The sequence below is a fragment of the Ranitomeya imitator genome, chromosome 1, assembly GCF_032444005.1.
Source record: "Ranitomeya imitator isolate aRanImi1 chromosome 1, aRanImi1.pri, whole genome shotgun sequence".
In the NCBI taxonomy this organism is placed as follows: domain Eukaryota; kingdom Metazoa; phylum Chordata; class Amphibia; order Anura; family Dendrobatidae; genus Ranitomeya; species Ranitomeya imitator.
Window position 1 is genome coordinate 1,057,174,017 of NC_091282.1, and position 22,765 is coordinate 1,057,196,781.

Consider the following 22,765-nt stretch of genomic DNA (forward strand, 5'->3'; position numbering starts at 1 on the left):
AGGTCTGCTGGCAGAGTGCCAGGAAGTGGGGGAGGGACAAGCAGCAGGAGGACACAGAGGAACAGACCGAGAGCAAGGATCCAGGCAGGGACCTCGCAGAGCCGCAGAGGCTGCCTCGGGAGCAGGAGTAGCTGAGGGACCAGAACTGGGGGCAGCGCCAGAACCAGGTGTAACAATATATATATATATATATATATATATATATATATATATATATATTATACACTGCTCAAAAAAATAAAGGGAACACTAAAATCCCACATCCTAGATATCACTGAATGAAATATGTCAGTTGCAAATCTTTATTCATTACATAGTGGAATGTGTTGAGAACAATAAAACATAAAAATGATTAATGTAGATCAAAATTAATATCCCATGGAGGTCTGGATTTGGAATGATACTCAAAATCAAAGTGGAAAATCAAATAACAGGCTGATAAAACTTCAGCGGAAATGCCTCAAGACAAGGAAAAGATGTCCAGTTGTGTGTGTTGCCTCCATGTGCCTGTATGACCTCCCTACAACGCCTGGGCATGCTTCTGATTAGGCGGTGGATGGTCTCCTGAGGGATCTCCTCCCAGACCTGGACTAAAGCATCCACCAACTCCTGGACAGCCTGTGGTGCAACATGACGTTGGTGGATGGTGCGAGACATGGTGTCCCAGCTGTGTTCAATCGGATTCAGGTCTGGGGAATGGGCAGGCCAGTCCATAGCTTCAATGCCTTCATCTTACAGGAACTGCTAATACACTCCAGCCACATGAGGTCTGGCATTTTCCTGCATTAGGAGGAACCCATGGCCAACCGCACCAGCATATGCTTTCACAAGGGGTCTGAGGATCTCATTTCGGTACCTAATGCCACCCCACACCATTATTGACTCGCTACCAAACCGGTCATGCTGAAAGATGTTACAGGCAGCAGATCGCCCTCCACGGAGTCTCCAGACTCTGTCACGTCTGTCACATGAGCTCAGTGTGAACCTGCTTTCATCTGTGAAGAGCACAGGGCGCCAGTTGCGAATTTGCCAATCCTGGTGTTCCCTGGCAAATGCCAATCATCCTGCACGGTGTTGGGCTGTCAGCACAACCCCCATCAGTTGATGACGGACACTCAGACCATCCTCATGGAGTCAGTTTCTAACTATTTGTGCAGACAGATGCACATCTGTGGCCTGCTGGAGGTCATTTTGAAGGGCTCTGGCAGTGCTCCTCCTGTTCCTCCTTGCACAAAGGATGAGGTAGCGGTCTTTCTGCTGGGTTGTTGCCCTCCTACGGCCCATTTCCACGTCTCCTGATGTACTGGCCTGTCTCCTGGTAGCCCCTCCAGCCTCTGGACTGTATGCTGACAGACGCAACAAATCGTCTTGCCACAGCTCGCATTGATGTGCCATCCTGGATAAGCTACACTACCTGAGCCACGTGTGTGGGTTGTAGAATCCGTCTCATGCTACCATGAGTGTGAAAGCACAACCAAATTTTAAAAATGACCAAAACATCAGCTAGAAAGCATTGGTACTGAGATGTGGTATGTGGTCCCCACCTGCAGAAACACTCCTTTATTGAGTGTGGCTTGATTATTGCCAAAAATTTCCATCTGTTGTCTATTCCATTTGCACAACAGCATGTGAAGTTGATTCTCAAACAGTGTTGCTTCCTAAGTGGACAGTTTGATTTCACAGAAGTTTGATTTACTTGGAGTTATATTATGTTGTTTCAGTGCTCCCTTTATTTTTTGAGCAGTGTATGTTTATGCGTGTGTGTGTGTGTATATATATAAATACTAGCTGAAGAGCCCGGCGTTGCCTGGGCATAGTAAATATCTGTGGTTAGTTATAGCACCTCACTTTTTCCCCCTCACATCTCTCATTTTCTCCCTCACACCTCTCATTTTCTCCCTCACTCCTCTCATTCCCCCCAAACACTTGTCATTTCGACCTCACATCTGTCATTTTCTGATCACTCCACTATTTTCCTTCACTCCTCTCATTTTGCACTCACACCTTTTCATTTTTTTTTTAACCATAAAATTTTTATTTTATTAAACATTTTAGAACAAAACAGGGTCTTACAAGCATTTAGTTTCTGTATAGAATGCATGAACAGTAAACGATATAAACAATATACACGATATAAGGCCATCAATGACCTTAATTCTACAAAGACGTAAATGACAAAGACAAGACAATAAGGGGTAGAGGGAAGGGAGGAAAGAGAGAGGGGGAAAAAAAAAAGGGAAAAACCTCAGTTAAATCGATTAATCAAATCCGAACTCAGTCGCACTACAGGTCGGATCCCGCTGCATAATAATCCCACGGGGACCATATAGCCTGGAAGCGCACCACCGAGTCATTTAGTAAGGCTGTAAGGTGTTCCATCCTTCTGACATCCATGATCCGTCCAAGGAGGATCTGAAGCGAAGGGGGACTCGGTTGTCTCCAAAGACGCGCAATCAGGCATCTGGCCGCCGTAAGGATATGTTGCAATAATCTATTGGAAAGTTTGCCCATACCCGGCGCCCCGTGACCCAGGAGAAGCACTAGCGGGTTTAGTTCTATGTCTGCATGCAATACCTTATCTATGAGGGACTTAACCTGACCCCAAAAGGGCACAATTTTTGGGCATGACCAAAATATGTGGACAAGAGACCCAGTGCTTCCCCCACATCTCCAACAGGAGGGAGGGATAGAGGGATTCAGTCCATGCAGAAACTCTGAAGTGTGACACCAGTGCATTAGTATCTTATAGATATTTTCTCTATAGAGAGTACACACTGATGATTTTGCGGCATTCCTCCAAATGACAGACCACTCTCGGGGAGAAATACGCCGCTCCAAGGCGGCCTCCCACTTGCGCATGTATAGAAAAGATTCACCAGACCCATCCTGTGGATCCGATAAAATGTTGTAAATTTCTGAAATCAGACCCCTGGTGTTCACACCTCTCCTGCAAATTTTCTCGAAATCCGTGGGGATAGAAGCTCCCGCTTTACCATATAGGGAGTTAGCAAAATCTCTAATTTGTAGGTATTGAAAGAATTCCCTGTTGGAAATCGAGAAATGTTGCTTAAGATAATCAAAGGAGTGAATCTCCATGGTCTCCCCGTCTATAATGTCCGCAAATCTAAATAGGCCTGCTTTAAGCCATGGGTGAACCATAGGAGATTCTAAACTGCTTGGGAGCTGTGGATGATAGATGAAGGACACCAGGGGGGAGCAAGGTGACATGAGGGCGAATCTCCGTGTGCAGGTGTTCCAAATGTCACGAGTGGACTGCATGGGGCCTAGAAGGGGTGGAAAGGACTTACATTGTGCTGGCGACCATAAAAGAGAGTTAGGGTGTATTGGGGGAAGCCATAATTTCTCTATTTCATTCCACCTGCTGTAGGCCCATAGGGACGTCCAGCAGGGGATTCTCCTCAGGTGTGTAGCCCAGTAGTATTTAAGAATATTTGGCACAGAAAGCCCTCCCCTGGTCTTATGAGCTGTGAGAACCTCCTTAGCCACTCTATTGCGCTTTTGTTGCCATATGATCCTAATAATAGCCGCCTGAAGGGACTTCAGTTCCGAGACCGGAACTCCAACTGAGAGGGTCTCAAAGGCGTAGATCAATCTGGGTAAAAGACTCATTTTTACCGCTGCTATTCGACCCATCCACGAGAGAGGAAGTGATTGCCATTTAGTTAGGCGGGCTTTTGATTCTTTAAAGAGGGAGGGGAAATTTAGTTTGTAGAGGGTCTCGTATGAGGACGTAATATTCACCCCCAAATATTTCACAGCATCCTGTTTCCACCTGAATTTAAAATTCAGGCGTAGATGGTCCCATACCTCAGGGGGGATGTTCAGCGGCATAGCCTCCATTTTGCTGGAATTGATTTTATATCCAGATAGGTCCCCGTATCTCCTCAAAGCCCTCATGAGGTTCGGAAGGGACACGTGGAGATTAGTAAGCATCAATAGAACATCATCCGCAAATAGTGCGATCTTAAAAGATTTACTCCCAACCATCACCCCAGAGATATTGGGGTCCCGTCGTATGGACACTGCCAGGGGCTCTATGCAAAGGGCAAACAGAAGAGGCGACAAAGGGCACCCCTGCCTGGTGCCATTCGATATAGTGAATGGTTTAGATGTACAGAGAGGAAGTTTTATGGCCGCTGTAGGGTGGTTATATAGGGATCTCAGCGCGGACAAAAATCCCCCAGAAATGCCAAAGACCCGCATCGTACTAAAAAGGAATGGCCAGGAGAGGTGATCGAAAGCCTTCTCGGCGTCGAGGCTCAGTACTAGTGTTTGCAATTTCTTTCGGTTCGAGATGTCCACCAAGTCGACAACCCTCCTAGTGTTATCACCCCCTTGACGGCATGGAATAAAGCCCACTTGGTCTTTATGAATAATCGAGGGTAGCCATTTATTAAGTCTGGAGGCCAGCAGCTTGGTGAACACCTTCAAATCCGAATTCAAAAGGGCTATTGGCCTATAGTTTGCACAGTCCAAGGGGTCCCTAGGCGGCTTTGGAAGGAGGATGAGGTGGGAATGTAGCATTGTGGATGGGATTGGGTCGCCTTGCAAGAAGGAGTTAAATACCGAGGTCATGTGAGGAAGAAGTGTTTTGGCGAATGTCTTATAGTAAAAATACGTCAGACCATCAGGGCCAGGTGATTTTCCCATGGGTAGGGACTCCAAAACCTCCTCTACCTCTTCGGGGGATACTGCGCTATTTAAAGATTCAATCGCCTCACTAGGTAGTGAGGGGAGAGCTAAGGTAGCAAGATAGTCTCCAATAGCCCCTGAACCCTGGGAACCATCAGCCGATGGGGGACCAAGATTGTACAGTTTTTTGTAGAAATTATGGCATCAGGGTGATAGTGCGTCACCCCTGCAGCATCCCGTAAGGCCTGAGGACATGAAGCCGCGGAGCGTTCCTTCAGCTGGCGTGCCAGGAGGGTATGTGCCTTATTGCCCCTTTCATAGAACTTCTGTCTAGAGAAAGTTAGCAGCTTCTCCGCCCCCGCCACCGCCAGATCTTTTAATTTTTCCCTTAGTCTGACCACCTCTTTCAAAGCGGCCAGAGAGGGAGATTCAGCGAGTTTCCTCTCATGAAGTTTTAATTGAGAAGTCAAATGTGCCCTCTGGACCCCTGCGGATCTCTTGGCCCTGGCGCCCTTCCTAATACAATGGCCCCTCATCACCGCCTTATGTGCTTCCCACAGAACTCCCAGGGAGGAGACCGAGCCCGTATTGAGCTGGAAGAATTCCTCCAGTTGCTTATGCAGTGAGGCCCTAACTTCCGGGTCCTTGAGTAGAGATTCATTTAAGCGCCAGTGGCCAAATCTAGGTCGTGAGTGGGTTCCCTCAAGTTCCATGATCACAGGAGCATGATCTGACCAAGTAATGGAGCCCAGTTCCACCCCCCCCCACCCCAGCCTCTTAAGAATAGCAGAGTTTACAAAGAAGTAATCGATCCTGGTATGGGTCCGGTGTGGGTGCGAAAAGAAGGTGAAGGCCCTCTCTCCAGGGTGTGCCACCCTCCATGCGTCAAAGAGAGCCTCAGATCTTATAATCCTCCGGAAGCCCAAATACAGCTTCTTTACAGAGTCAGAGGGCGGCAACCCCCCGAGAGAGAGCCTGTCAAATGTTTCAGAGAATGGAAGATTGAAATCCCCACCCACTATCGTTGCCGCGCGGGGAAGCCCCCCCACTAGTGAGAATACCCCCCTCAAAAAGCGAATCTGTCCCTCATTCGGGGCATAAATGTTAGCGAGAATATGAGGAGAGCCCCCCACCTGTGCCTCTAGGATCACGTAATGTCCCTTAGGGTCAGAGTGATTTCCAGTGACTTGTATGGGGCAGTTTTTTGCAATCAGGATTGCAACCCCCCCTTTTTTAGAATTCGTGCTTGCTAGGTATTGTTGGGGAAATAAGTGGCCGGCAAACTTAAATGAGCCTGTAGAGTCAAAGTGGGTCTCTTGGATAAAGGACACCTTTTCATTTTCACCTCACACCTCTCATTTTCACCTCAGTATATACATGTTTGTCATCTCACTTATATATAGTATACACCTGTATGTCATCTCCTGTATATAGTATATACCTGTATGTCATCTCCTGTATATAGTATATACCTGTGTGTCATCTCCCCTGTCTATAGTATACACCTGTATGTCATCTTCTATATATAGCATATACCTGTATGTCATCTCCTGTATATACTATATACCTGTAGGTCATCTGCTCCTGTATATAGTATATACCTGTGTGTCATCTCCTCCTGTATATAGTATGTACCTGTATGTCATCTCCTCCTCTATATAGTATATACCTGTGTGTCATCTCTCCTGTATATAGTATATATCTGTGTGTCATCTCCCCTGTATATAGTACATACCTGTATGTCATCTCCTCCTGTATTAGACCTCGTTCACACGTTATTTGCTCAGTATTTTTACCTCAGTATTTGTAAGCTAAATTGGCAGCATGATAAATCCCCAGCCAACAGGAAGCCCCCCCCCTGGCAGTGTATACAGTATTAGCTCACACATACACATAATAGACAGGTCATGTGACTGACAGCTGCCGTATTTCCTATATGGTACATTTGTTGCTCTTGTAGTTTGTCTGCTTATTAATCAGATTTTTATTTTTGAAGGATAATACCATACTCTTGTGTGTTTTAGGGCTAGTTTCATTTGTCAAGTTGTGTGTTGAGTTGCGTGTGGCGACATGCATGTAGCGACTTTTGTGAGATGAGTTTTGTGTGGCGACATGCGTGTAGCAACTTTTTGTGTGTCGAGTTGCATGTGACAGGTAAGTGTAGCAAGTTGTGTGTAGCAAGTTTTGCGCATGGCGAGTTTTGCGCGTGGCGAGTTTTATGTGTGGTGCCTTTTGAGTATGTGCAAGTTTTGTGTGAAGCAACTTTTGCATGTGTTGCAAGTTTTGTGCATGTGGCAATTTTTCCGCGTGTGCAAGTTTTGCATGTGGCGAGTTTTCCATGAGGTGAGTTTTGCACTTGTGGTGAGTTTTGCGTGAGCCTAGTTTTTGCATGTGGCGAGTTTTGCGCGTGGCGAGTTTTGAGCGCCGACTTTTGTGTTTTGACTTTTATGTGGCGAGGTTGGTGTATGTGTGGTAAAATGTGTACTGAGGGTAATATGTGTTCAAGCACGTGGTAGTGTGTGGCGCATTTTGTGTGTGTGTTCATATCCCCGTGTGTGGTGAGTATCCCATGTCGGGACCCCACCTTAGCAACTGTACGGTATATACTCTTTGGCGCCATCGCTCTCACTCTTTAAGTCCCCCTTGTTCACATCTGGCAGCTGTCAATTTGCCTCCAACACTTTTCCTTTCACTTTTCCCCATTATGTAGATAGGGGCAAAATTGTTTGGTGAATTGGAAAGCGCAGGGTTAAAATTTCGCCTCACAACATAGCCTATGACGCTCTCGGGGTCCAGACGTGTGACTGTGCAAAATTTTGTGGCTGTAGCTGCGACGCCTCCAACACTTTTCCTTTCACTTTATTCCCCATTATGTAGATAGGGGCAAAATTGTTTGGTGAATTGGAAAGCGCAGGGTTAAAATTTCGCCTCACAACATAGCCTATGACGTTCTCGGGGTCCAGACGTGTGACTGTGCAAAATTTTGTGGCTGTAGCTGTGACGCCTCCAACACTTTTCCATTCACTTTTTCCCCATTATGTAGATAGGGGCAAAATTGTTTGGTGAATTGGAACGCGCGGGGTTAAAATTTCGCCTCACAACATAGCCTATGACGCTCTCGGGGTCCAGACGTGTGAGTGTGCAAAATTTTGTGGCTGTATCTGCGACGGTGCAGATGCCAATCCCGGACATACATACACACACACACACATTCAGCTTTATATATTAGATGTATATATACTGTATACACACACACATTCTTTATCATTGGAATTACAACACCAAGAAGAAAATGTCGTGACATTATGGAAAACAGAGAATCAATAGATATGTTAACAATATGCAAATTATGAAAAAATGGAAATAATATTTTGAAAATATTTCAATTTATTCAGTTTTTGTCATGACTCTGGACAGGATGGTTTTGCCTCCATCCTGGTAAGGTCAGGGTTAATTCAGTCCACCTCTCTTTGGTTTTGGGACGGCTACTTAATGTTGGCAGTACCTGCATTTAGTGTTTGTGATACTTCCGTATACTCAGTTAGTGGTTGCTGACTCAGGTGACTCATCCTTAAACGTGTGCCTTTGTGCTTGTGTGCCTTACTGTGTATGATTCGATTTTTCCTCTGACTTCTGCTTTTGCATCCTGCTTTTGTACTGCTCTGTCTCTACTGGTTATCTGACCCCTTGGCTTGTCCCCATTTACTTTTTTATTTCTCCCTAGGTACTGCATGTGTAACGGGGGCCAGGGTAGTAGCCGTACCGAGGGATTGCTTCTGCTTCCTCATCACACCCCGACGCTCCGCTACAGAAATATCATGTCCATTTTGTGGTGTGCAGTGTGTGTCAAGTAGTTCACCCACCTGTGAGTCAGAATCCTTCACAGCATAGAGGGCTCCAATCCGTCGCAGACACACAAATATTATCAAAGTCCCGATTCATTTTCAAAAAAAGTTTACTTAACTCATGCATCTTCATAACAGTTACAGTCCATCCATTTTCCCAATACATGAGTAATCCATCTCCTGTGTTTTCCCTGGTCTGCTCCCTTAGCTTTTCTTCCTGCACCATGGCTCCCAGGCCCGCAGCTTCCTGAACCATCCAGCTAGCTGATACTGAGTGCTCCCCGTCCGCTTTCCCCATCTTTGGGGGAAAATTCAGGTTACCTCTGCAAATCTTGTTCGGACCGTAAGTCCCGGATGTCACGGGAGGTAACCCACAGACTAGCCACTGATTCTTCCAGGCTGCCTCGCTCTCTTAACTCTACACTGTTGCTCTGTTCAGCTTTCTGTCACAACTCCTTCTAGAACAATTCTCCTCACACAGCTTTAGCTCCTCCCACTACCTGAAAATTACCTCAGAAAGGCGCTCTCCCTGCCGCTACACTGGCTCCGCCCCCTTTCTCAACTGTCACTACTCTGACTGACACCAGTTCTCAACACAATCTAATCTCCTACTCTACAGTGCCCCCCTTAATGCTAACCCACAGCTACACTGCCATAACCCTTACTAATGCTGACCTACCACTGCCACTGACTGCCCCTATTCCTGTCCCTAACACACAGATATCAGAACAGTGTCATCCATTATCATATTAAACAGTGTCAGCTATCATAAACTATACAGGGCACACAGCAAACACAAAACGTACTCAGTTTCATTAGGTAGGCATGCACAGGAATGCAGGGATCAAACCAACGGCCTGCACACTCCCTTACACATGTTTGTCTGGCTTCTGACTCTCGGCTCTCCTTAAAGGGACACTGTCACCTGAATTTGGAGGGAACAATCTTCAGCCATGGAGGCGGGGTTTTTGGGTTTTTTATTCACCCTTTCCTTACCCGCTGGCTGCATGCTGGATGCAATATTGGATTGAAGTTCATTCTCTGTCCTCCATAGTACACGCCTGTGCAAGGCAAGATTGCCTTGTGCAGGCATGCACTACGGAGGACAGAGAATGAACTTCAATCCAATATTGCAGCCAGCATGCAGCCAGCGGATAAGGAAAAGGTGAATCAAAAAACCAAAAACCCCGCCTCCATGGCTGATGATTGTTCCCTCCAAATTCAGGTGACAGTGTCCCTTTAACCACATTTACTGTCTTTGCCCTGTGCTCTGCATGCTCAATGTCCTTCCCTACACTCACTGTGATGGCTCCACCCCCTGGTCACGTGATCACTCAATGCTAGGTCCTGTGCTCACTACACTAATCTAAGGTCCTTTTGCACTGTGTGCCTTCTGCCTTCACTCTGTGCACTCATTCACGTGCCCCCTGATAGTGCTCCCTGGGCAGCGCCAGTGACACCTTAGGTATCATTACAGTTTTAAGCAGGAGTGCCATGCACAGAAATGCATGCAATTACAAGTCTTGGCATGCTTTTAATTATATCATTTGCTTTTCATTAACATATCAATAGATCTTGTGATTTTTATAATTATACAAATATATGTAACTAGATGGTGACCCGATTCTAAAGGTACCGTCACACTCAGCGACGCTGCAGCGATATAGACAACAAGCCGATCGCTGCAGCGTCGCTGTTTAGGTCGTTGTAGAGACGTCAAACACAGCAGCTCCAGAATGATGCAGGAGCGATCCTGTGATGTAACGGCGACTCACTTATCGTTCTCGCAGGTCATTAGCTTCATGTAAATCGTTGCTGGCATCGTTGCTTTTGATGTCAAACATGACGATACACGCTGACCTGACGACCAAATAAAGTTCTGGACTTCTAGCTCCAACCAGCGATATCACAGCGGGATCCAGATCACTGCTGCATGTCAAACACAACGAGATCGCTATCCAGGACGCTGCAACGTCACGGATCGTTGTCGTTCTCGTTGTAAAGTTGCTGAGTGTGAAGGTACCTTAAAGCATCGGGTATTCTAGAATATGTATGTAGTTTATTTATGAAGTTTTCAGACTAATGCAATTTATACACAGGATTCGGCGGCCGGGCGCGACCAATTAACGAAGCGTGGTTCAAATTCCGTGCCAATTCGCGGCCGGACTGCGCCTATCGCTGATTGGTCACACCTGGCCGTGAACAATCAGTGAAGCCAGGGCCTGCTCCAGGTTTTTGAGGGCCCCGGGCGAAAGAGTCTCAGTGGGCCCCCCTCTTTAATACATACCACAATTCATGATGCACAGATACATCAGAGGAATATAGCACAGCCAAGTAGCATACAGCCCATGTAGTATATAACACAGCCCAAGTAGTATATAACACAGCCCACGTAGTATATAACACAGCCCATGTAGTATATAACACAGCCCACGTAGTATATAGCACAGCCCACGTAATATATTGCCCAGCCACGTAGTATATAGCACAGACACGTAGTATATTGCCCAGCCACGTAATATATTGCACAGCCACGTAATATATTGCACAGCCACATAGTATATAGCACAGCCAAGTAGTATATAGCACAGAGATGAAGTATATAACACAGCCCATGCAGTATATAGCACAGGCCACTTAGTATAGAGCACAGCGATGTAGTATATTGCCCAGTCACATAATATATACCACATCCATGTAGTATATAACACAGCTACGTAGTATATAGCACAGAGACATAGTATGTAACACAGCCCATGCAGTATATAACACAGCCCATGCAGTATATAACACAGCCCATGTAGTATATTGCCCAGCCACGTAATATATTGCACAGCCACGTAATATATTGCACAGCCACATAGTATATAGCACAGCCAAGTAGTATATAGCACAGAGATGAAGTATATAACACAGCCCATGCAGTATATAACACAGGCCACTCAGTATAGAGCACAGCGATGTAGTATATTGCCCAGTCATATAATATATACCACATCCATGTAGTATATAACACAGCTACGTAGTATATAGCACAGAGACATAGTATGTAACACAGCCCATGCAGTATATAACACAGCCCATGCAGTATATAACACAGCCCATGTAGTATAATGCCCAGCCACATAATATATTGCACAGCCACGTAATATATTGCACAGCCACATAGTATATAGCACAGCCACATAGTATATAGCACAGCCACGTAGTATATAGCACAGCCACGTAGTATATAACATAGCCCATGCAGTATATAACACAGGCCACGTAGTATAGAGCACAGCGATGTAGTATATTGCCCAGCCACATAATATATGGCACAGCCACATAATATATTGCACAGCCACGTAATATATTGCACAGCCACATAGTATATTGCACAGCCACGTAATATATTGCACAGCCACATAGTATATAGCACAGCCACGTAGTATATAGCACAGCCACATAGTATATAACACAGCCCATGCAGTATATAACACAGACCACGTAGTATAGAGCACAGCGATGTAGTATATTGCCCAGCCACATTATATATACCACAGCCACATAGCATATAGCACAGAGACGTAGTATATAACACAGCCCATGCAGTATCTAACACAGCCCATGCAGTATATAGCAATGTGGGCACCATATGCCTGTTAAAAAAAGAATTAAAATACAAAATAGTTATATACTCACCTTCCGTCGGCCCCCGGATCCAGCGGAGGTGTTTACCGATGCTCCTCGTGACGCTCCGGTCCCAAGAATGCATTGCAGTCTCGCGAGATGATGACGTAGCGGTCTCATGAGACCGCTACGTCATCATCTTGCGAGACCGCAATGCATGGACCGGAGCGTCGTGAGGAGCAGCGGGAAAGGCGATGGAAGGTGAGAATATGATGATTTTTTATTTTGTTTATTATATTTAACATTAGATCTTTTTACTATTGATGCTGCATGGGCACCACCAATAGTAAAAAGTTGGTCACACAGGCTTAATAGCCGCGTTAACGGACTGCGTTACACCGCGGCATAACGCGGTGTAATGCAGCTGTTAACCCTGTGTGAGCGCTGACTAGAGGGGGCACCGACAGAGAGAAGGGGCGAATTCACGGCCGGACTGTGCCCGTCGCTGCAACGCGTGATTTCCATGATAGACAGACAGACAGACAACAGACGGAAGTGCCCATTAGACGATTATATATATAGTTTATTGTATTATATTGTTCATATTTTAATTCTCCTTTTGAAAACAAATGAGTATAAGTACTTTTGTCTTTTATTTACTTAGTTGTTTATTCGGAAAGTGAACAATCAGAAAACACTTGTCCTCTTGGATTCTTCCCTTGTGGTAATCTCACAAAGTGTCTTCCTCAATTTATGCATTGCAATGGAGTGGATGAGTGTGGAAACCAAGCAGATGAAGATAATTGTGGTAGGTCATGGTTTTTTATTTTCATGCATTTTTCTTTTATGTGTTATATTTGTCTACTTGCTGGTGTTCTTCTGCTTTCTCTCACATCTTATTTGCAGCTTGTTGAATCCGAGGGACTTGTTGTATTGCTACTAATATGGCTACTAGAACCACAACAATGTTGGCGTCAGAGCTGAATAGGCAAATTATGCTGCATGCGGTCCATGATATAGTGTCTTTGTAAATAAGGTTGGAGTTGGAGAAGAAAACTTTACGCAATACTGATACTATTAATTATGCCTACTGCAGGGTCTCACATGCTAGACACTTGACATAGAGATGTAGGGAATGCCAAACACAACCTTTTAGATTCTGCACTATGAATCAAAAATATATCTAAACTGGACTTTTACATAGTTACCAGCTCCAGTAAAAATAGAAAGGTGTGCTTTGTTTTGGTTTGCATATTTAGTGAACACATTATAATTTTTTCTAGTTTTACTGAAGTGTTCTTTTATTCAACTGTATTGAGAAAATAAGAGGTATCAGTTACATTTTTAATTACCGAAAATTTGTACTTTTACATTTTGACATTACAAGCTTCTACATATCTGTCTTTGAAAAATGTTATATAATTTATATAATTAATGATATTAATGTATTATTAATTATATTAGAATTAATGATATACTAAGAGATTTTTGTCCATTTCTCTAGTACACCTTCAGATTTAAACTTTCTCTACTAAGGGAGAATGTATACATTAAACATTTAGAATTTAACAAGGTTAAAGGCTTTTTGAGGCTTTGAACATTCTCAGAGTTTAAGCCAATTTTTATCAACAAGTCACTGATTAGTCTTATTCATGCTTTTATTAGTGTCACGTTGCAAAACTAAGAAATGGACACTGTTATCAATTAAGTGCTACCTGTAGAAGTTTTGTTCTTTTTTTTATAATTCTCTGCATGGCCCCATAAATACAGATGCATCAAAATTCTAGTACAATGGTATATCCAGGGCTGAAAAGAAGGGGAGTAAATTATTAATATTTTTTAAGTGCAAATTCAGTACCGAGACAAAACTCAAGCTATCAGCCATGAAAGGATCTGTCCTGTTTGGAAAAAAAATCAATTGCTGTTTACTGATTTAGAAACAGCTGCAAGATATGAAATGTGGTGACATTAGTAGCTTTTAAGTGCCAGGTAAAACGATATGATAATGACATCAATGCAGAATATTCTATCCCTCCTCTTATCATTCATAGGCAGCTTTTCTCAGTTTCAGCTTTCAAAACAAAATGTGCCTGGGTTGCAAACAGACAGTCGCAGTGGTAAAAAGGGAGAAAATCAAACTGTTATTTGGTTTATTGAAAGAAAATATGTTTGAAGCAAAAAGAAATGATGGAATGCTTTTTATGTTACAATGGAGAAATATAGTTTTCCTAAAATCTGTAGCTTTCATACAGTGCTCAATAATAATCTGCAAGAAAGAAATTAGAATTGGTGACCTCTTTGCTTGTTAGTGATTTGACACAGAGAGAACATTTACGGTAGGTGAGAAGATTACATTGAAAATCAAATGCACTATGTACAGAAAACAAAATTATTGCTTTCACCGCCGACTTCTCACTGGGTCTTGAAGACAAAAATTGACTTAGTCTTTACAGGTTTTAATATCCAGGTTTTAATCCTGCAGACTGTAAGCCCTCGCCTTTCTTTCTACCAGTCTGCCATTGTTAGTTTGTTCACTGTATTATATATTTCGATCTTGTAGGTAACCCCCTTCCCATGTACAGCACTATGGAATAAATGGTGCTCTAACTATAAATAATAATATGAAAACCACAACCATCAATAGAATAAGAGAATTAAAATTGGAACACAGAAAGACTTGCACACACTGTCAGAGGTTGGTGCACACTTGCACCTTCAGCCAGAGACAGATGGGTGCTACGACTATACAGTTTGAGAAGCATTGAAATAAAGTGTATCCGCAAAGGAAGCATACACTACATTAGCCAAATAAGAAAACTATACATTCCCCAAAAACTATAACAATAGAGCAAGATATGAACAGTAACTGACAAAATAGCTCACTTTATATTATTGATACACTCACGTAAATTTGACTGTACGCAGAAGAATAAATTGGCCAACTTGTCTTTAGAGATTGCCCTTAGAAGGTTATTCCTGCTCTCGAAAGCAACCACATGTGAAGGTACTTACTAAAAACGTTATCATAGAATAATGATGTAAAAAGGTCTGAATTTGGCGCACTCCTGTTTTGCACCAAAATGTGCAACTGTTTTGCTTTTTACAATGTTCATGCCATTTATTCAGAAAAGTACATAAGTCAGAAATAGTTAATAACAGCTGGGGCAGATTATAAGATTATCTCAGCACAAGAAAAAAATGTTTTAACATATCTAATTGAGGAACTAATTGGTATTCCAAGATCTGATGATTAAAGTGTACTTTGTTTGTGGGACAACCATTTGAAGAGAATTTACACAAACTGATTTCAGACAGTTAAACACCGATCAAGTAGTGGTCTCTTTACACTGGCTGATGAAGAATTATGGAGACAAAAAATGTCCGGTTTACACTTGGCAACGTTCTGGTGAGAATGCACATTTTTTATTCTTGTATAAGCAGCACAAATCAAATCCCTTGATGAATCGGCATCTTGCTCATTCGTTGGAAGATTTTCTACATGTTTAAATCTACAAAGACTTGTCTGTGCTGCAATTATTTTTAAATGTCGATGCTACAACACAATGAATGTCACACACACATTCTATGCTTCTCATACAATGTTTGGTATACACACATCCACTACATTATGCCCACAATGTATGTTACACATACAGTCCATGCCACACAATTTGCATGTTTCACCCCATGCTACATACATACACACTCTTCGTCACACACAAACTGTATGTTACACACACTCTTCATACAAAATGTTACACACAAACTAAGTTATACATACACGCAACACTGCTCACATGCACACACTGTATGTAAAGCACAGACACACTCCATGATACATGCACACTGTATGTTATACACACACACCCATGCTACAAGCATACATTATTTGTTACATACACATATACACCACAAAACACAGACTCCATGCTACACTTATAGAGACAATGTAGAGGATATATGTACAGGACATACAGGGTTCTGTCCACCTCTTCAATACTTCCATACTTCCACAGTGTGAAGGACCTTTGATGATCATGATGTCACCAAAGATCCTTCTTCATTTCTAACCTCACAAACAGAACTGATAGTCCAGGTTTGGCATTATCAATACAGTTTCTGGTTTGTAAAGGCAGGTGATCAGATGTATTGGTCCACTGACCTTGTAGATTTGTAGATTTCAGTGGGGTTCTTTTGGGGAAGGGGGCCATGTGCAAGTGCTCAATTTGCTTTCTCCTTAATTCCAATCCTGCCTACAATCTTTATGTATTTAACAACAGGCGTGACTGGGATCAGTAATTTGACTTCAGCTGATGTCAGTATAACCACAGATATTTACTATGCCCAGGCAACGCCGGGCTCTTCAGCTAGTTTCAAATAATTTACAAAGGTTATGTACAAGTTATAAACATAAAGAAGGACTGTATCAAAACTGGTGCTTCATGTGCCATATTTACTAAGAAACATATGCCTCCAAATAAATTTGGTACATCGAGTGGGCTATACATGACCAAGAAAAGTAAATCATTATGTGCTAAGCTTACATAGATTTCTTATACGGCTTCTTGCTAGTTTTACTGTATACATTTGTCACTTGCCTATTGACCATTCTACTCCTATTAAATCCCATCACTTTTTGGATAGTGTCTACTTCTTTTGGGATTTATTACTAGTAGAGATGAGCGGATCTGGGAAAATTTAAATTCAGACTGGGGATTTCAGTGTGGCTGACAGTGACGCAAAGATGCGACGAAGATCTAACGGTGCTGGGGAGAAGTGATGGGGTCAGAGTTGTGAGTATAAAGATTTGCTTTCTATTTTTTACAATTTTGATTGCATTTTTTGCTTTAGAAAAATGGATGCAAGCGGCTCCATTTAGTTACAACATTTTATAAGTGGATTTTCACGGGTATGGATCCCTGGGACTACAACTGCAGGGAAGAATTATATTTATGTACTTATTATTATTATTATTATTATTTATTGTTATAGCGCCATTTATTCCATGGCGCTTTACATGTGAGGAGGGGTATACATAATGAAAACAAGTACAATAATCTTAAACAATACAAGTCATAATTGGTACAGGAGGAATGAGGACCCTGCCCGCGAAGGCTCACAATCTACAAGGGATGGGTGAGGATACAGTAGGTTAAGGTAGAGATGGTCATGCAGCGGTTTGGTCGATCGGTGGTAGCTGCAGGTTGTAGGCTTGTCTGAAGAGGTGGGTCTTCACATACTTCTACTTATACTTCTATGTGTCCAGTGAATATCCAGTGAACATACAGTGATACCATTTATTCTGTTGGACTTTGAAATAAGTAAACCAATATTTCAGGTATCCCTGTTCTATATTTATATTTTCTATCAAATCTAGAATCTCACCATCAGAGTCAATAAATTACATGACCATTTCTTTCCCTACCTTACTTTTTTAGGCATATTTTAATTAAAAATGAATGATCACCTCTAAACAATGAATTGCATTACATGTTTTGATAATGTCATATAATGCAGTTATCTGACCGCTTATTGGACTACAGCTCCAGATCAGGAAGATAAAGAAATATATTTGTTACTCACCATCCCAAATCTAATGCCATTCTGGCTCCTTCTGTGCTGATCTGAACCTTGTTACTAGGCTAGAGGGGTTGTCCACTACTCAGACAATCCCTTCTCAATCACTATGTTTCCCCACTGTAAAGCCAGTCCTGATGGCTGCAGGGATCGAGTGATATAACAACATTGCACCGATGCCTTTACCTTGTGCCAGTCATTACACTGGCTACCCATCCACTCCAGAATCCAGTACAAAACTACTACCCTCATCCATAAAGCACTCCATGGCTCAGCACCACCCTACATCTCCTCTCTGGTCTCAGTCTACCACCCTACCCGTGCCCTCCGCTCCGCTAATGACCTCAGGTTAGCATCCTCAATAATCAGAACCTCCCACTCCCGTCTCCAAGACTTTACACGTGCTGCGCCGATTCTTTGGAATGCACTACCTAGGTTAATACGATTAATCCCCAATCCCCACAGTTTTAAGCGTACCCTAAAAACTCATTTGTTCAGACTGGCCTACCGCCTCAATGTTTTAACCTAACGATCCCTGTGTGGCCTATATAAAAAAAAAATTAAAAAAAATCAGGTTCCTCGCATCATGTTCTCATTCACTTTATGCAGTTAATAGCCCTCTGTGTCTGTACTGCTACATACTTAGGCAGTTAACTGGTTCATGCAGCTTTACATGAACACCCGAGCCTTACACTATGGCCGGTCCGAATAACTAAAGCAATTGTTACCATCCACCTCTCGTGTCTCCCCTTTTCCCCATAGTTTGTAAGCTTGCGAGCAGGGCCCTCATTCCTCCTGGTATCTGTTTTGAACTGTATTTCTGTTATGCTGTAATGTCTATTGTCTGTGCAAGTCCCCTCTATAATTTGTAAAGCGCTGCGGAATATGTTGGCGCTATATAAATAAAAATTATTATTCTTATTATTATATTGCACAATCCCCAGGAGGGCCAGTGCCAACACTGCTGGGGCAGCCCCTGTGGACAATCTCTCCCTTTAACCCCTTAATGTCCAATGATGGGCAGTGTCCGTCATTGGACGCCTCCCCCTGTTTGGTGTGGACTCCGGCGATGAGCCTTTTCCTGCATATGTCAGCTGATCTGATTCGATAATGTACACTGCTCAAAAAAAAATAAAGGGAACACTAAAATCCCACATCCTAGATATCACTGAATGAAATATTCCAGTTGTAAATCTTTATTCATTACATAGTGGAATGTGTTGAGAACAATAAAACATAAAATGATCAATGTAAATCACAACTAATATCCCACTGGAGTTGGAATGATGCTCAAAATCAAAGTGGAAAATGAAGTTACAGGATGATCCAACTTCAGTGGAAATGCCTCAAGACAAGGAAATGATGCTCAGTAGTGTGTGTGGCCTCCATGTGCCTGCATGACCTCCCTGGGCATTCTCCTGATGAGGTGGCGGATGGTCTTCTGAGTGATCTCCTCCTAGACCTGGACGAAAGCATCCGCCAACTCTTGGACAGTCTGTGGTGTAACGTGAAGTTGGTGGATGGTGCGAGACATGATGTCCCAGATGTGTTCAATCAGATTCAGGTCTGGGGAACCGGCGGGCCAGTCCATAGCTTCAATGCCTTCATCTTGCGACAACTGCTGACACACTCCAGCCACATGTGGTCTGGCATTGTCCTGCATTAGGAGGAACCCAGGGCCAACTGCACCAGCATATGGTCTCACAAGGGGTCTGAGGATCTCAAACTCTGTACCTTATGGTAGTCAGGCTACCTCTGGCGAGCACATGGAGGGCTATGCGGCCCTCCAAAGAAATGCCACCCCACACCATTACTGACCCACCGTCATGCTGAAGGATGTTGCAGGCAGCAGATTGCTCTCCACGGTGTCTCCAGACTCTGTCATGTCTGTCACATGTGCTCAGTGTGAGCCTGCTTTCATCTGTGAAGAGCACAGGGCGCCAGTGGCGAATTTGCCAATCCTGGTGTTCTGTGGCAAATGCCAAGCGTCCTGCATGGTGTTGGGCTGTGAGCACAACTCCCATCTGTGGACGTCGGGACTCAGACCATCCTCATGTATTTTTACTTTGAAGCACATGCTTTTTATTGTATAACTGACACACATTTAGTCGTCTCATGCATTGTGCACCAGCAATACTTACCATCTTATTTGATACATGCTAGTACTTTTGTGCACAGACACCTGTATACCCGCCATATAGTGCACTTAGTGCTTTTACTTTTATGACATACTGATACACATGCATTTTATGCAATCTTCGGGTGCTAGCTGCGTGTTCACGCTACATCGATTATCTCATTTGATGTAATATATCTGTAAGTACATGGTGTATGGTTATTTTGATACTTGCCACATAGTGTTCTCTGTGTATTTATTACTATTTATTAGTATTGTGTTCAGTTGTTTTGACTCATTTCTTTGGTTTTGTGTATTTTATTGGTAGATACACACTGTGTGTTACTAGTACCATATTGCCAACCCTTTCTTCCCATTTTGGTTCCTAACATTAATAAACAACGATCTTTTGTATTTACCATTGTATTTGTGCTTATTGTTTGACCTTACAATTCGGTGTTTCCTTTTTTCTTTTCTATCTGCATTTTGCTGAATGGTCTGCCATTCTTTCCATAGCGAGCACCTGATTATTTGTTGTTATATACCTACACGGGATAATTTTCATTATTCTCTGTTCTTTACGTTGCTTGTGTCGTGTGTAAGGGTACCGTCACACTGAAACGACGCTGCAGCGATACGACAACGATGTCGATCGCTGCAGCGTCGCTGTTTGGTCGCTGGAGAGCTGTCACACAGACCGCTCTCCAGCGACCAACGATCCCGAGGTCCCCGGTAACCAGGGTAAACATCGGGTTACTAAGCGCAGGGCCGTGCTTAGTAACCCGATGTTTACCCTGGTTACCAGCGTAAACGTAAAAAAAACAAACATTACATACTTATATTCCGTGTCTGTCCTCCGGCGCTGTGCTTTCCTCTGCACTGTCAGCGCCGGTCAGCCGGAAAGCACAGCGGTGACGTCACCGCTGTGCTTTCTGGCTGGCCGGCACTGACACAGGATGCAGGAGGAGTGCAGAGAAGCACAGCGCCGGGGACAGACAGCTGAAGGTAAGTATGTAATATTTGCTTTTTTTACGTTTACGCTGGTAACCAGGGTAAACATCGGGTTACTAAGCGCGGCCCTGCGCTTAGTAACCCGATGTTTACCCTGGTTACCAGTGAAGACATCGCTGAATCGGCGTCACACATGCCGATTCAGCGATGTCAGCGGGAGATCCAGCGATGAAAGAAAGTTTCAGACGATCTGCTACGACGTACGATTCTCAGCGGGGTCCCTGATCGCAGTAGCGTGTCAGACACAGCGAGATCGTAACGATATCGCTGGAACATCACGGATCGTGCCGTCCTAGCGATCAAAGTGCCACTGTGTGACGGTACCCTAACTCTTCCTTCCTAAACAGGTAACGTTCAACTCCAGTATATGCCTGTGATAAGATCAGGCATATCCAACCCAGCAGGTTGATGATTCTTTTCTGCATTCAAATTGATAGATAGTGGAGGGTAGACATTTGATACTGACCACGCTGCTGTCAGTTCCACGCTCTCGTGCAAGATCACGTAGCTTCTATTCACAATATTATTTCTGATTCTGAATAATCTGTTTGTTTTGGGAAAGGGTTCAGTTCAAACCAGAAATGTGGTAATGAAAACTGTTTGAACTGGCACACAGTTAGAATCAAAAGTCTACCCTTCTTTATCTCCCAATATGTCATTTTATGTGAAGATAATTCTGTAATGCTTTCATATATATCTTAGTATAGAATTATTTGTATAGAATAGTATAGAATTTTTTGACATGACACATTTTACTTTATGTTATTGGTAAACTTAGGTCAATATGAATTGCATTCATTAAAATATGTAATTGTGACAAATTTTAAAAATTCACAATTTTATTTTTTGTGTCTTTAAAACAGGCACATACCTTACAATACAGTTAATAAAAACTACAAGTCAACTTTCCATGAGCGTCATTTTTTGAAGGTTTGTTTTTGCTGTTTGAATGTTAGACGAGTTTAGCAACCTTTTTCTTCCAGTTAAATTTACAAAAGCTGTATCTTAAGGGATATTTCACTTTTCAAGTGGCTTTCTTGGGCCTATAGGTCAGAAAACCTGCAACAAATACCCCATTTTAAAATCTGCAATTCACAAAGTCTTAAAGACTGCATTCAGAAAGTTTGCTAACTAGTGATGAGCGAGTATACTTATTGCTCGGGTTTACCCGAGCATGCTCGGGAGTCCTTCGAGTATTTTGGCGTGCTAGGAGTTTTAGTTTTCGTCGCCTCAGCAGCATGATTTGCGACTGCAGGACAGCCTGAATACATGTGAGGAATGCCTGTTTGTTAGGAAATCCCCACATGTATTCAGGCTGTCCAGCAGCCTTAAATCATGCAGCTAAGGTGACGAAAACTAAATCTCCGAACACGCCAAAATACTCGGAGGACACCCAAGCATGATCGAGAAAACCCAAGCAACGAGTATACTCGCTCATCACTATTGTTAACCCTTCAGGTGCTTATTGAAATTAATACGAACTGAAAAAAAATTTAAATTAACTTTTTTTGCTAAAATGTTGCTTTAACCTCACATTTTTGATTTTCACAAGGGTAAACCCCTTAAATGCTGCTGCCAATAGAGACTAAGGTATCCAGATGGTTAACAGAGTCTGGGGGCTCCTTATTTTACCCCATCAGCACCCTGAGATCTTGATCATGTGGTCCTGATGTTTGCCATGAGAATTCACAGTCAAATAATGGCCTTAGACTCTGCAGGCTATAGCGGTCTGTTCAGAAGTTCTCAAAATTAGGTGGTCAAAATAAACTTTTTCATTCCTACAAGGTCACTTTGCAGTAATTCATGAAAAGCACCTGAAGGGTTAATAATACACTAAAAGAAATTTTAATACATTGAGGGGTGTGGTTTTAACACCTTCACCCCTGGAGCTTTTTTGTTTTTTCGTTTTTCACTCCCCTTCTTTCCAGAGCCATAACTTTTTTATTTTTCT

General features: G+C 43.1%; 1 protein-coding gene across 2 annotated transcripts in view; it reads left to right on the forward strand.

The window, feature by feature from the left end:
* Positions 1-22,765, forward strand: part of RXFP1 (relaxin family peptide receptor 1) — a 578,825-nt gene that overhangs the window by 197,495 nt on the left and 358,565 nt on the right. Inside the window, exon 2 of one of the 2 annotated variants that reach the window (XM_069744133.1) lies at positions 12,775-12,918. The exons of the other annotated variant lie outside the window; for it this stretch is intronic. Coding sequence (XP_069600234.1) covers positions 12,775-12,918 — 144 coding nt within the window. The remainder of the gene's footprint in view (positions 1-12,774; positions 12,919-22,765) is intronic. 2 annotated transcript variants of the gene reach the window in all.